Below are 13,741 nucleotides of genomic sequence, written 5' to 3'. Positions count from 1 at the left end.
CTCAAGGATTGATCCCGTTACTCAGCATTACAGATAGGATGAATGCCTGGTGGATGACATCTGAATAATAACACAATTATGCAAGTTTGAATCAGTTCAGATGGAAACATTTATTTACTTGCAGTTATGGTGACAATGTGAACATACAGAGCAAGAGCTTTAAATATTTTTGAACCTTTACCCTCTTGAATTATAAATAAAATTTTTGTTAAAGTTAATTATACAGTTCAACTCTAATGAACAATTAATATCTATATTTGGTTGAGTAATCCTTGGGGGAAACTACCAGACCACGTCCTTTTCTGGCACCACGGTAAACTGTTTCGACAATATCAATCATTTCTTGTTTATCATCAAGTGGCCAGTTAATCTTGTTATTATTACCTGTCCCCAAATCAATCATGATATGCTTGTTTCTGAAGAAGAACATCACTGTGCATGGATCGTACAATTCATACCTGGAAATAAAAATTTTAAGTAATGACTTCATTTAAGACAAATTTAACTTTGATAAAAGTCTTATAAGTTCACAGAAACTTACATTTTGTTGAAGTCAGGTACTGCTGTTATATCAACAAGATAGAAAACAGCATAATTTTTAACCTTCTCTGCAATACTGTACAGGACTTCATCCATCTTCATGCATGTGGGATCCCAATCATGACCAAAGCGAATGACCTGCAAAATAAAAGTCAGTAATGCATTACAGAGAGGCAAAAGGTTTACGCAGCTACACAGTACTGGGTAAACTCATTGACACTTACAACCACTCTATCTTCTTCCGATAAAATTGCTTGGTCTACTTGCCACCCATTGTGAAGATGAGCTAACATGTACGACATGATGAGTTAGATTAATCCTGAAACACAACCGTTTCGTAAAGACGAGTCTTTGTCGATGTCAAACACAGAAGGAATCATAACCTTCATTAGCAGACCGTGTGACTTATTTATCACATTGTGGCAACAAGTATACACCTACTCGAAAACTCACCCGAAGGACACCTTGAGTAATGTAAATGCACGTCGAAAAGGATCAAAAAGGATGCAAATGTTCGAAAAATATTGAAGACAGCTCACTGTTCTGTCAAAGCGTTTCTCAATCGTTGTTGTTGATATTTGTGGGACCAGCCTGCGAATACGGTGTGACTGCAGACTAATCCGCTATAGGCAGTAAGGCAGGTGCTGGATGCTGGTAAGCTGGTGAGGTTACGAAGTAAACGAAGTTTGATACTTTTACGAGGCTTTCAAAGGAAATGACACCACCCTGCCTCAACCCTTGTAGAAAAACTTAAAAACTTGTTCTGTTAGTTGACCTCATGAGCACTGCCACATCATTTTAAGCGCCAGAAGTAAGAGGAACTTGCCGATTGACATACTACACTTTAGTTTATGGATTGTTCTTGTGGTTTATTGTCCCTGGCCCTGTTTCAGATTCTTGTAAAGATGATTTTCTCAAGACTCTGCATATGGAGGACCTCATTTCAGACAAGGGGGCCCCTGCCAAGTTGTGGCTTGACCCATCGACTTAATGTCAGGGAAGACTTAAAGCTGGCTCTTCGGCCAAGTATCTTGTGTCGTCTAGAATGCAACAGATCATTTTACATTACTAACAATTTTCAAGCAATTCGTCCTCAAGCAAATCATGCGAACCTTTCTAAGACAGACCAGTTCGTTCGTTCACGGCCTCGTTTAATGAAGGAGTATGAGAAAGAGAAGAAAAAGGACAACATGCCTGCTGGTTGGGAATTAATATTCACATCCAAAAAGTTCAGGATTTTGCTTTTTGCAGCTCATTGCCTATCGTTTGTAACCCTTTGTGCGACTCCTTTTATTTGGGTTTATGGCGTGTTAGACGCAGCAGACGAGGAGGATGTTGTATTGGGTTCTGTAAACATCTCAAAGGCAACAGAAGTTACCTTGTTTCTTCTACTGAATGCTTTTATCATGATTGTCATCTTTAAAAATGTACTTTCTGTGCCAAAAAGAATTTATTTTAATGAAAAGACAGGGGACTACACAGCTTTATGTCGATCATGGTGGCCATTTTCAACAGTACGAAAGCAATTCAAAGCCCATGACATTAGGCCCATACCCTTTAGAATAATTCCTGTCCAATTAAGATTTTTTAAGCACAATGATTACATTGTTTCAAATCGGAGACTCGTTTTCCCACACTTGTCTTTTCGTAATGGGGAAGATAGACTTTTGATGTTGCGCTTTGTAGAACTGTAGGACTGAAGTTTAACTATATAATGTATGTCAAAACATTATCAATAAAAAAAGTAAATGAAAAAGAGTCTTTATTCACATAGAAAACAAAATATCCAGTACACACCTGACAGGAAAGGCTAGGAGGATATTAAGTAAGGAAGATTTGAAAAATGGCCTTATGTACCGAGACAAAAGTAAAGTAGTTGCTTCAAAATAAAAAATTGTTCAAGATCTCAAAAGTTTTAACTGGTAAATTAAATAATCCCATACCAGAGCCAAAGTAAATTAAAAACATAGAGGATAATGACTGAAAAGAATAATACAGGACACTTTTACCATAACTCACATTCCATGAAGTGAGGAAGGGCAAACAGTTAAAGAACATCGGACTAAATCTCTCACAAACATAGAACAACTACAGAACCAAAAACTTCACATAATGGTTAAGATCAGCAGTAAAAGAATTGGCATGTATTAAAAATATCAGCAAAATATATGTATTCCCTTTAACGTCATAATGGAAGCAAACGTCCGTCAAAAGGTGATCCCACAATGGGTCGGAAATTATTTTCCTCAGTCTAAGTTTGGGCAGACCGAGTGTCAGCTGTCAGGTGAGCAGAGGTGTCTGCCGCGCTGAGAGAGACTGGGGTTCAAATCTCAAATATAACAAAATTTTCCTCAGCCGGACTGAACCCAGATTCTGCTCTTAGTGGATGACACTCACATTTTCCTTTTTTGTTTGATCAGGCACTCCGCCCATTGAGCCACCACTGTACAGTCAAGCGCTGTGCCTAAACCACTGCTCGACCGACCGACCCATTGTGAGATCACCTCAGTGCCTAACTATCTCAGTCCTCATCATTTTCCAGGCTCATACACATTTAAAAGAGTTAATAGTAATAAAATAGCATGACTGTATATAGAGATACAACATCAAATAAATAATCTTGCATCAAAAACTTAGATTTAACATGTTAAACAAACAAAAAATATAATTAAATACTTAACAGACAATAGTATAAAGGCAACTATAGAATGTTGTGATATGATTTGGTTTAAATTGATATGTGGCAACAATTTAAAAATAGAAAGAAAAAATCCTATAATATAAAACACAACATGATATAACATTTAGTCCAAACATAATTAAGATCATTATTCTTGTATCTTTGGTCAAATAAAAAATAATAATTGTCATTCCTCCTTCAAATAAACAATGAATTATATAGAGCTATGACTGAGACAGTGTTTCATCATTCTTGGAATCAGTCACACTAGAGATTAAAATAAAATTCTTAAAAACGACCCACAATTGCCATGTGCAAATAAATATCATCAGTATGTAAGAAAGCTTAAAACATACTGTACTTGCATTGAATATTATCTAATGAGCATGCACACATTGACTAAAATGCTAAGAGGCATAGCTTGATTCATAAGTTAAGTTGCACCAAGACAAGTGATGTTAGAGAAGATGTTCCACATGCACACTGTCTCACAAAACACACATAATAATATGCTACAATGGTGGTGATGATGGACTGTCTGCCTTCAATCAGGAGTCAAGGAGGGCGACAGTTTGGTCATCCACATTCGGCAAATTCAATGATGGACTACTTGGCTCCTGCTTCAGAAAAAATTAATGATAGAAAAAGTCCTAAAAACTTACTATACATACAGTATATAGTGGAATAATTTGACACTCACCTGAACATGGGTAATACTAAGGTGAATGAGCAGAGTGGCCAGTTCAAGATCTTCACTGTATCCATTTTTCAGAGGTACACTTCGAAATCCGGATTTAAGAGCCTGAACCTAAAGTGATTGAGAGAAAAAAAATTCAGTCACAACATTTTGAAGAATGGTTTGAAGAACTGACTTTTAAATCTCATACTAACTTGGTAGGTAGCTTGTCCAAGAAAATGTGGATCTCCAAACATATCCTCATCTCTGACTTCAAAGCGCAAAAGAGCATAATTGGGATTTGCAACTTCAAACTCACAATCTGTGTTCCATGTTGGATTTAAACCATTATCTGCTGATAAAAAAATTCAATTTATCACAAAAGATTAAAAAATGAATTCCTGAAAATGACTAGATTGTTTTATCACAGTTTTACTCACCAACAGGTTTGGTAGTAAGTTTGATGCCAGAGTCAAAGTCAGCTCCAATCAACTCAATTTCTACAAAAGGACTAACAGAGGAGCGTCCTGGCCGAGTCAAATGACGGGCAGATAGAATTCGAACATGAAGAACAACAGGGTCAACACCTGACAAGCGGCTACGCTTACTCGGGTCAAAATCATTTGAAAAAGTGAAATCAGGTCTCAAAATGTAGCCACAGTTGCCATTAATCCGAAATTTAGCCTGGTTAAGCTGCATACTTTTGTCTGAAACAAATTTTGTTGATCAGCTTTTGCATTGATATGGATTAAGTTCAAATCAATCAATACCCACCAGGCTTTTGGTAGTTTAGCGCAACCATCTGAGTGCCCATGTTCCACAAGGGTATTGGGTCAGGATTGGAAGAGTCGACTCGGGAACCTTTTGGATAAACTCTGCTGAGTTGATGCTGAAAGATGGGTGTGAGTGTAAATTCAGCCTTGTTTGCATAATTAGTTGTATATATTATTGTATGTTACCTGGTGGTATTTAATAAAATAACTTCTTCCCTTTTGACAAATGATTTTTTCAGCTTGAGTTTCTGGGAAAGATGACATCTCATGAATGTTGAAAACCATACGGTCGCTGGTTAGTTTGTCTGTGTTGAAGACAACAGAACGGCAGTACACAGCAAGGTTTGACATTTCTTTAGCAATTCGAGAAATGCGCTCCATCTGCTTGTTTTTTGCTTCATCAGCAGAGGCATTCTCTGCAGCTTCTCTTATGGCTTGGTGCCATCGGTTTGCATCTTCCAAGCTATTTGTAGCCATCTCAAACGGAATGAGCATGTTAGGCCCCTGAATACGTAGAATGTACCAAGGGTTTTCAACATGTCCATCTTGCTTGAACTCTACTGTGGCACCAGTCAAATCAATAGGTCCTGCCTGGCTGGTTTCTGATGCCACTCGAGTCTGTAATACATGATTAACAGAGTTATCTTGAACCATTCATGAGTGCAACTGAAACGGCAAATAAGCACCGCTACTCACTGGGTGTTCACAGTCCGAATTGCCATGCAGCTCTTCAACGTAATTAGAGGGGAACATGTGCTGCCTTTTCCCACCATAGTCACCTCGCCACCAGCCTCCTTCCACCCGGCGCACATTGGTAATGATGGCGTGCTTCGGAAAAGACAACTCATCATCATGATGGGCTTGGTAGTCAAATAATGCCTTCACAGTAATCTGCAACAAAGGACCAATTTATTATTCTTGCAAAAAGATAAATCCTTGTTAAAACAAGTGGCCAAAAAAAACAAAAAAAAAAAAAAAACAGGAGGCTCACCACCCCTGATGATGTGAAGCAGCTAGGGTCCATGTATCCTGGTGTGGTGTAAACATTAGCACCATCATCCACATTCTGAAACAAATTTTATGTTCCATTAGCAGCAATTACAATAACATTTTACACAAGGTGGCTTCTAGTAGTGGAGCAACCGCCACCTGAAACCGGCCTACTGGCCCCATCAGGACGTCAGGGGGAAGTCAGAGAAGATGAAAAGGGGGGGGGGGGATTTCCCACGGGTACAAACGATTAGCGGCCACAAGCGTCTGCAGCCATTCGTTGTTCGCTGTGGCATCCGACTCGAATGTTGCAAAACGCCGAGTGCCGACACCATGCCCGTGATGCCGCGGCCCTACCGGCCCTGCCGCCCCTGGCAAGACAAGCCCTACTTAAAGGCAGCAGCGATCGCGGCGTCTGCTAGACAACCCACGACGCCCTGGGTGGAACAACAGGAACGGCCGGGCCGGAGCAGCAGCAGCAAGCAGCAGCTCCCGGACCAGAAGCATCCACTCGATTCAACTTTTCCGTGTTGAGGTAGCAATGTTGCAAGTGTTGATGAGCCTGTCCATTGCGACTCAGTGCCTGACCCAGATTGTCCCAGAGTCAGAAAAGGAGTCTGCCTCATCTCACGTAAGTCCCATCTACGAGTTTAAAATTAGGAAATAGGAACCACAGCAGTTATCTTTGCTCTTCCTCATCAATGTTGCAGTATGGTCCAACCTATCAGTTTAAATACCATGTAGATGACTTGACAACTATGGACTTCAAAACACACGAGGAGATTGGGGAGAATGGTTCGGTGCGAGGGACATACACAGTCCGTGAACCAAATGGTGACCTGCGAGTAGTGTCTTACACAGCAGGGGATAGCGGGGGATTCCAGGTAAAGCTTGTAAAACTATAAATTTGCCTGGATTTAGTTCAACATGTTCTCTTGTTTCTTCTTTTAATAACAGGCAATGGTGCGAGTGAAGCCAACAGCCTCTGCAGAGCAAGAATCAGTGGTAGCAGAGCAAACAATAAATCAGACCGCTGTCCCTGCCAAGAACTCAAAAAACCTCATGGATGCACCTCTGAAACTACAGCTGGACACAGGACGCCGTGTCTATCAGAAAAATAATCGAGAGCAGAGACAGAGCAACCCTTCAAAGCAAGGCAAGATAACTGTCCTACCTGGGTCACTCCACCAAGAAGAAATGATCTTTCCTCCACCAACACATCAGAAACCTCAAGATGTAGGGCCCAATACAACTCAACATACCAGACAGGTGAAGGAGAAGGAGGACACACATGAGACTACTTTAAAACCAAGCAAAAGTACAACAACCCTATATCAGGATTCCCAAACTGCAAACAACACAAAAACACAACCAAATACAGAAAAACAAACAAAACCGAAACTTCAAAAAGGAATTCTGCCAAAGTCCAAAAGAAATCCAAATCAAGCTCCAATTTTTCTCAGCAAGCAGAATGTAGCAACAGCATATCTGCCATACCCTGTGAGACCAATACAACAGGGTCCCCACTATGGACACATTTTTGCACCAGTACTCCTGCATATATTGCCTGCCTCAACCCCCAGTGATACAGATATTATTCACCCAAAAGACAGCCCTCCTGCACAAAGCTCAGAAGCTGGACAAAGTAATATTGAGCCTGCTTTAAATAAAAATGAAAACAAGCTCTGTAGCACAGAATTTCAGTAGTGATTGCTACATCCTTTAAGAAAGTGTTGTTGAATAGAAACCTTGATAAATAAAACTAGCCCAAACAACATACTAAAAAGCCTATTAACTTACTGTGCCATTCCTCCGTAATACTTCAGCACTGACAGCCTTTCTAAGTTTCACTCGATGATACAAGGGATTCCTTTCATAATAACTGACCAGGTCTACCAAACTCTCAAATTCTTTGGAGTCAATAGTATACAGTCGACCTTCTACTTGGATACGGCAGGTCTTAATAACTCTGCCAACCCTGAAAAGCAATAGAAAAAGCAGTTATGATAGCACTTAATAAATTTAATTACTCCGTATACTTGGTTCATTAGACATACGGCAAATTCACATACCGAAATGAGAGAGCGTAGGTGTTCGCTCCTGAGGGACGAACTAGAAAAGCACCGTCGACAGGAACTCTTCGCAACATATCCTCAGCTTGAGATCTAGTGACATTAGGATGAAACCACTCTTTGCCTTTGTGTTTCATGGGTTGGGGAACTGGATATTTTAATGTAATGTGAAATTCCTAGAAATGAAACGGCCATGAGAGTTTACTAAATTAAATGCCCTCACAATGCAGGGACCTTCACAAGTACATACCTGACTCTTCAGTGGATGAGAGTGGTAGTGGGTGATGAGGTCATAAAGGTTATCAAAGCAATTCATTTCAATGAGATAATATTTTCTTTGACCTTTCTCTTGCTTTGAGCGAATACGACAATGATTCACTTTGCCTTGCCTCCAAAAAGAGAGGGAATAATCACCAACGAATGTCTCACTTTCCCGAACCAGGAACGTACCGTCTCCTAGGTGGGAATGTTGATGCAGCAGATCCTCTGCTTCAGCTCGGCCTCGAGCCAACTTGCCATGGAACCAGTTTTCACTGAAGTGTAGCTCGTCATTTGGTACACCCTAACAATTCAAAACATTCAATGATATTAAATACTAATCCACGCTTAGATAAGTTATTAGACACACCATTGATCTTGCTACCTCTTTCTGTCGCTGGAACCCGGCAGGCTGGTCTTCTTTGGATTCTTCATCGTTATCCTGCCAATCTTCCGATCTGCCTTCTTCTTGGTTGTCCATACTTTCGGAAGGGCTGTTGTCAATGCGTATCAACTTGTGCTGTGAGAGCATGAAGAAAAATTTCTTCCACTCTTTATCAGCAGGATCCTCCACATGCAAGTATCCCTTGCAATTAGTATTACGGAGGTCTGGTTCAGCGCCTTAGACACACAAATACATATGTCAGTTTCACTGCTTCAATACAAATGCACCAAATCCCAAGAAAAAATTTATCAATTACCATCACTGCTATCTTTTGGCACAACAAATGATGTTTCTTCAACACCATCTGGCAGTTTCTTATGTTTGATCAAGATCCGCCCTTTCAACCTTTCTGGAGACGGCAATGCAGTTTCATTCTTTTCAACAGGCTCTGTTAATAGCATATCACCAAAAACTTTTTGCATAGCAGCAGCCATGTTTCTTTGTTGTGGAAGAGAGCAATTATCTTCAATAGATAATATAACAGGCCACCTGTTAAAAAAATAAACATTAGCTTACTTATCTCAACCAATACAGAAGGGGTTTACAGCTCAACTTCTTACTTTGATGTTACAAAGGCGTGTTCCTTGATCGTCTTGATTACATCAATGAATTTGATTCGTTTTGTGAAAGTGTGACCATGATAAATGGATGGCATTCCCTCAGGCCCGTCCCAGCAATCCAGTTCTATACAACGACAACCCATACGTAGACATCTGACATAGGCCTCAACTGAGGAAGGACTTGAAAATTGGTCACCAGTCAAGTACCTGAAAATGAGTAAAACTAAGATTAGAAAAAAATGGGATAACAGCAAAAGCAAAATCTAAATTTTTCCTTCTTACGTGTTGTGAGAAGAAGCAATCCAGTAATGTGAAAGGGGGCGATTCATGTCATGTGTAACTTTGTTGTGACTAGAATCCCATAAATCATTTTGTTTGCAGAAGAGAAAGTTCATAAACTGAAAGAATTAAAGCATGTTAAAAATGTGGATGTTTCATTAGTTCGCACCATCATACCAAAGAAACAGCTTACCTCCACTGTGGTAAAATAGGGCTCTTTGACCTCCCTCTGAGAATCTCTCAGAAAATCCCTCATAACTTCCGATACCCATTTTGGATTTTCAGCATTCTTTTCATGCTGTTCTTCTAGAAGAAATCTTTGGAAATCTTGAATGGTTACACAATATTTACCTCCTGTAAGACTTGTATACTTCTTGAAGTGCTCATTGAAGAGCTAAACAGAAAAATTTTATGATGAATTCAAAAAGTTACAGTACAGAGATTTTAGTGAAGAGAACCACAGACCTACCTTTTCATCAAAAATTAGTTTATGGAAAAGAGAAGAAAATTCATCAAAGCCTAATTGAGCACTGTTTCGTGTGTCAACTTCATTGAAAAGCTCCCTTAATCTTCCAGTTGGTATCTTGCAATTTACTCGTCTAAGAAATGCTTTCATATCTTTTAGAGTAACTCTGTCAAAAAATAAGACGAAACTTAAACATTATTCTTCACTAACAAACTTAAGCATAGAAGATCATTACATACTTTTCGCCTGGAATTTTGTAAATTTCTTTGCGTAGAAGAGTATCTACATGCAGAGGATAGGGTGAATTTAAAGTGTCGGCCAAGAGGTATTCTAATGCTTGTATCCATGTCCTGCACTCAGCTTCTGATGATGCTGCAAACATGTTTTTTATTTTTTTTATTGCAAGAAAAATGGCGAGGTCAAAATTAAAATTTAATTTAGATCTTGATAAATTTAAAATATGGAGAATCAGGAGAACATACCTGCTATGGACAATGTTTTCAAATTGAACTGAGAACCATACAAAATTAGAAAACACTGGGTGGCACTTTTGTGTTGGGCTTCTTCAGGCCACATTTCAAAATCCTTTGAACTCTTTCCACCTCGAATTTCTTTAACTTCCCACAAGTCAACTGATGATGAGATGAGAAATAGGATATCAGAATTCATCAGCCCCCAATGTAAGTGCCATTCTTACGATAAGAAGTCATTTTTCTTACCTGTGTTTACTGCAGACCGAGCGGTTGACCATAAGACTTGTCGAGTTTCTCGTCTTATCTGGAGAGTTTTGCTTTCTGGTTTGCGTCGGGGAAAAAATATGGTGACAACACAGCCCCTCTCCAGTTGGGAGATCTTATGTTCCATTTCTGAGATGGTACAGATACCGTTAGGTATGGACATCATCTTGAAGGTTATTGACTGGGAGGAAGAAAAGAAAATTTCAAAAATTAGCAACTTTAATAGTTGATAGAGTGAGCAACAGGGCAACTCATACTATGTAAATAAACACATCTGTGACAGTTTCTCCAAAAAGGGCAATGAATGGACAAATTTTTGAGCATGGACTAGTTGACAGATGTTAAATCCTTAACAAACACAATTACTCTCACTTTCACAGAAAATTCAAATGGAAATCAATGACATATGCTTCCACATATGTCATGTCATCACAAACATCCTGTTTGGCAAGTTTCCAATCCCAGAGGTTCACAGCTGATTGGTTGTGCCTTTGGGTTGGTCTATCAACTAAATAAATAAATGCCTTACATCTGCTCTGAAGTGCGACGTCAATTCATAGCTAGGCCACTACCCCAAATATCTTCAGGTCTCTGACAAACATCAACACTAACAACACAACCAAGTAACCTACTATATTTGTCTCACTGGAATGTCAGCAAAATGTTCCAGAATGGCAGAAACCGCCCATCGTACCTTCCAGCCGGCGTCTATCAACGAAGTTAACGAAAGACTAGGACTTCATTCAAGTCCAGGTCTGCTGTTTCAAGCCGAAAATCACTTCGTTTGCTTGGGTATGTGGAGCCACATCCTGTTGATTCGGTGATTGATGCAGAAACCCTTAACCTATGTTCTGCGTGTTACACAGTGTTACATCGCCTCAAGTTCAACACGACTGAAGTCACTCAAAGGCAGACACGCCCACCCAAATTATGTGTGCGATAGACCGAAATCCACAGACAATTAGCTTCATTAAAAGCCCACTAAGTGAAGCCTTACCGATGGTCCACTAAGATAAACAACACCGCTGATTTAATTAGGCATTCTGTCATGCTGTGAAATTAATGTTAGGGAAAAGAAGCTTTTTGCTCTCGGTGTTCTCAAGAGTTAAAAAAAGCTGGGGAATGACCGTAGAAACATCAGAAACTAGCAGTTTCCTGGATTTGTCAGTCAAGTATGAGGCAACAAAGCTGCTACTGAGGAATGCAACAGGCTGAGAAATTAATTTTTGGCGTTGGCAGCACTGTTGACTTATTCGCACGTCAAATAAGTGGTAAATTTTGAACGTTAGTTCGTGAAGAACTGGAACTCGAGTTGCATAAACGATCTTTATTGCAAGTTGGAATAGAAACATCAGTCAAAACTCATTTCTAGCTAATTGAATATAATGCAATCTAAGTTTTTAAAGGAAACTGAGGAGAATAAACGTGCTTCAAATTGGACTGTTTTGTTTTCTTGTATGATACTTGGAGAGTGCTGCAAGGTAAAGAAAAATATTGCATTAATATCTTATCTATTTAAAAAAATTAATAATTGTAAATGATATGCAGACGAACCTGTTTTTAAATGCCAAATTAGTTGATTGAGGCCAATTTGTATCCATTGCAGCAACAACTTCAACAGGTCGCACAGCTCCAAAGAAGTCTGTTATAAGGACCTTATCTGGATTTCTTCTAAACAGGTCACGACGGACTCCAACAGTTGAGATACATAATCTCTTAGGGCATACCTTTAACTGAAAAGACATAATTTTCTGATTGAGTATGTTAAATAATCGAGCATGTATGCTGATACAAATAATTGCCAAGTCTACTAACAAATTCTCCCAAAGTTTTTCTGCTGTCTGGTTCAACTCTTTCTAAGAAGTCGAGAGCGTAATATGTATATCTGTCAATAATGTAGACGCCTATGGCAGGATCAACATGATGCTGCAAAACATAATCAACCACTTAAAAAAAACTTACAAACCAGAATTGGACAAATAAAACATTCCACAAAAAATGTATGACTTACAGAAAGTGAGTCTTCACCAACAAGACTACTTGCAACTGCTAAAACATTTGGTGAATACATTTTATCATACATTGATGATGCTTGGCATGTGTCAATTACAAAAAACATTTCATTGTACCTAAAGGATATAGGAAAATGTTATTATTTCACTTTGACAGCAGAGTTCAAATTTTGTCCAGGAAGTTCTAGATACACACCTTCTCTTCTGCCACATTTGCTCTACAGCATCTGCAAGTTCCTGGCTTGAAATTTCTTCAGAATCTTGGAACTTAAGAAAACCATCTCCACCATGACCAGTTAGATACACCAAAACATTGCTGCCCTCATCCGACAATAATTGTTTTGATCTTGGTGTGCCTGGAGGCAGGCGCCCAATCAAAAGGCGAAGAAAATTTTCTACAGTCACCTGAAATGAAAAATTGGCAACAGAATGAAGTCACAGAAATTTAGATAAGTTATTTTATTGGATTCAAAACCACTCACCTCATAGCCTCTGTAATCAACTTCAACATCATCTCCGTACACATTAATATGCTCATTGGCATTGTTAAATACTGTGGCTGGCCGGGGATTGCGTAGGTTGCATGGCATGTCATCAGCAACCATCAAAATAATTTGACTACAGACAAAAAGTGAACTGTGTTAAACAAATTAAAGCCATTAGGAGCGAACACGACTGGAAAGGTTGTTACCTGTCTGGTATACCGAGCCGTTTCACACTGCGATATATTGAGAGGACATTTGCAACATGACGGTAGTTGAACCAGAAGCGGGATGTATCAACTAGGACTGCCCAATTATTGGTGTGAGTCCCCTTTTGAAAACCCTCTGGTATCTGTTAAGAGGAAGATAAGGACATTGCTTAGTTCAGAAGTATGTTTCACCCAACAGCATTCAAAATGTTGAGAACAAATCATGGCAGGAGAGAAAGAGAAGCACTACGAGAGAAATCACAGCATCAAGTTTGATGGAATTGCAATTAATAACCATTTAACAGTCACAACAAAGTTTGTTTTGACAGCTCCATAACCTTAGCCCCAACTTACTCTCGAATCAATGGCACTTTCGCAGGAGTGTAAAGGCACGAGGTGCAACAGACAACAAAGGGCTAAAAAACTGAACATGTACGACATATTGTTGACTTTATCGGGAGACGAGGTCTTAACTGAAACTTAAAAGAGCGATGGGGTGGCTGTCACTCCCTTCCACCGCCGGCAGTCGCAGTCGGCAGTTCAGTAGTGCGAATAGGTGATA

At 39.5% G+C, this 13,741-nt stretch overlaps 4 protein-coding genes across 10 annotated transcripts; 1 reads left to right on the top strand and 3 right to left on the bottom strand.

Moving 5' to 3' along the window:
* Positions 1-81: 81 nt before the first annotated feature.
* On the bottom strand, positions 82-1,147 carry LOC117648368 (thioredoxin-like protein 4A). Of its 2 annotated transcripts, none has more exons than XM_034390870.1 (4): positions 994-1,147; positions 765-859; positions 542-678; positions 82-458 (listed from the first exon to the last, which is right to left on the bottom strand). In XM_034390870.1, the coding sequence occupies exons 2-4, from the start codon at positions 840-842 to the stop codon at positions 245-247; spliced, it is 429 nt and encodes a 142-aa protein (XP_034246761.1). In that variant the 5' UTR covers positions 843-859; positions 994-1,147; the 3' UTR covers positions 82-244. The 2 variants fall into 2 exon arrangements, with proteins under 2 accessions (XP_034246761.1, XP_034246760.1); XM_034390869.1 differs by having other exon boundaries at positions 245-458; positions 982-1,123.
* A 24-nt stretch (positions 1,148-1,171) lies between these two features.
* Positions 1,172-2,296, top strand: LOC117648366. Its single transcript, XM_034390866.1, has 2 exons — positions 1,172-1,351; positions 1,434-2,296. The coding sequence occupies exon 2, from the start codon at positions 1,446-1,448 to the stop codon at positions 2,232-2,234; it is 789 nt and encodes a 262-aa protein (XP_034246757.1). The 5' UTR covers positions 1,172-1,351; positions 1,434-1,445; the 3' UTR covers positions 2,235-2,296.
* On the bottom strand, positions 2,286-11,668 carry LOC117648362 (1-phosphatidylinositol 4,5-bisphosphate phosphodiesterase gamma-1). 6 transcript variants are annotated; one of them, XM_034390858.1, is made up of 21 exons: positions 11,474-11,668; positions 10,459-10,657; positions 10,222-10,371; positions 9,979-10,111; positions 9,743-9,905; positions 9,467-9,667; positions 9,277-9,392; positions 8,995-9,201; positions 8,691-8,923; positions 8,375-8,610; positions 7,982-8,293; positions 7,732-7,907; positions 7,460-7,637; positions 5,661-5,735; positions 5,366-5,560; positions 4,856-5,287; positions 4,671-4,785; positions 4,337-4,603; positions 4,112-4,251; positions 3,921-4,028; positions 2,286-3,840 (listed from the first exon to the last, which is right to left on the bottom strand). In XM_034390858.1, the coding sequence occupies exons 2-21, from the start codon at positions 10,640-10,642 to the stop codon at positions 3,769-3,771; spliced, it is 3,693 nt and encodes a 1,230-aa protein (XP_034246749.1). In that variant the 5' UTR covers positions 10,643-10,657; positions 11,474-11,668; the 3' UTR covers positions 2,286-3,768. The 6 variants fall into 6 exon arrangements, with proteins under 6 accessions (XP_034246749.1, XP_034246750.1, XP_034246753.1 ...); XM_034390859.1 differs by having other exon boundaries at positions 11,109-11,486; XM_034390862.1 differs by having other exon boundaries at positions 4,112-4,248; positions 11,171-11,486.
* A 115-nt stretch (positions 11,669-11,783) lies between these two features.
* On the bottom strand, positions 11,784-13,730 carry LOC117648365 (putative GPI-anchor transamidase). The gene is made up of 8 exons (XM_034390865.1): positions 13,534-13,730; positions 13,180-13,322; positions 12,971-13,106; positions 12,685-12,893; positions 12,488-12,605; positions 12,292-12,402; positions 12,031-12,209; positions 11,784-11,950 (listed from the first exon to the last, which is right to left on the bottom strand). The coding sequence occupies exons 1-8, from the start codon at positions 13,618-13,620 to the stop codon at positions 11,869-11,871; spliced, it is 1,065 nt and encodes a 354-aa protein (XP_034246756.1). The 5' UTR covers positions 13,621-13,730; the 3' UTR covers positions 11,784-11,868.
* Between the last annotated feature and the right edge of the window lie 11 nt (positions 13,731-13,741).

Source organism: Thrips palmi, unplaced genomic scaffold, assembly GCF_012932325.1.
Source record: "Thrips palmi isolate BJ-2018 unplaced genomic scaffold, TpBJ-2018v1 HiC_scaffold_3, whole genome shotgun sequence".
Lineage (NCBI taxonomy): Eukaryota > Metazoa > Arthropoda > Insecta > Thysanoptera > Thripidae > Thrips > Thrips palmi.
The sequence above is the reverse complement of the archived record's forward strand: the minus strand, read 5'-3'. Positions and strand labels throughout refer to the sequence as shown.

Bases quoted from the DNA above. Each gene is read 5' to 3' on its own strand.
- LOC117648368 (XM_034390870.1), bottom strand. From the start codon at position 842: ATGTCGTACATGTTAGCTCATCTTCACAATGGGTGGCAAGTAGACCAA. The intron at 679-764 runs GTAAGTGTCAAT...TTTATTTTGCAG, and splicing joins CGGAAGAAGATAGAGTGGTT to GTCATTCGCTTTGGTCATGA. The intron at 459-541 runs GTAAGTTTCTGT...TTTTATTTCCAG, and splicing joins GTACCTGACTTCAACAAAAT to GTATGAATTGTACGATCCAT.
- LOC117648366 (XM_034390866.1), top strand. From the start codon at position 1,446: ATGATTTTCTCAAGACTCTGCATATGGAGGACCTCATTTCAGACAAGG.
- LOC117648362 (XM_034390858.1), bottom strand. From the start codon at position 10,642: ATGATGTCCATACCTAACGGTATCTGTACCATCTCAGAAATGGAACAT. The intron at 5,288-5,365 runs GTGAGTAGCGGT...CATGTATTACAG, and splicing joins ATTCGGACTGTGAACACCCA to ACTCGAGTGGCATCAGAAAC. The intron at 4,252-4,336 runs GTGAGTAAAACT...TTTTTTTATCAG, and splicing joins ACTTACTACCAAACCTGTTG to CAGATAATGGTTTAAATCCA.
- LOC117648365 (XM_034390865.1), bottom strand. From the start codon at position 13,620: ATGTCGTACATGTTCAGTTTTTTAGCCCTTTGTTGTCTGTTGCACCTC. The intron at 12,606-12,684 runs GTGTGTATCTAG...TATATCCTTTAG, and splicing joins CAAATGTGGCAGAAGAGAAG to GTACAATGAAATGTTTTTTG. The intron at 12,210-12,291 runs GTTAGTAGACTT...ATGTCTTTTCAG, and splicing joins GAAAAACTTTGGGAGAATTT to TTAAAGGTATGCCCTAAGAG.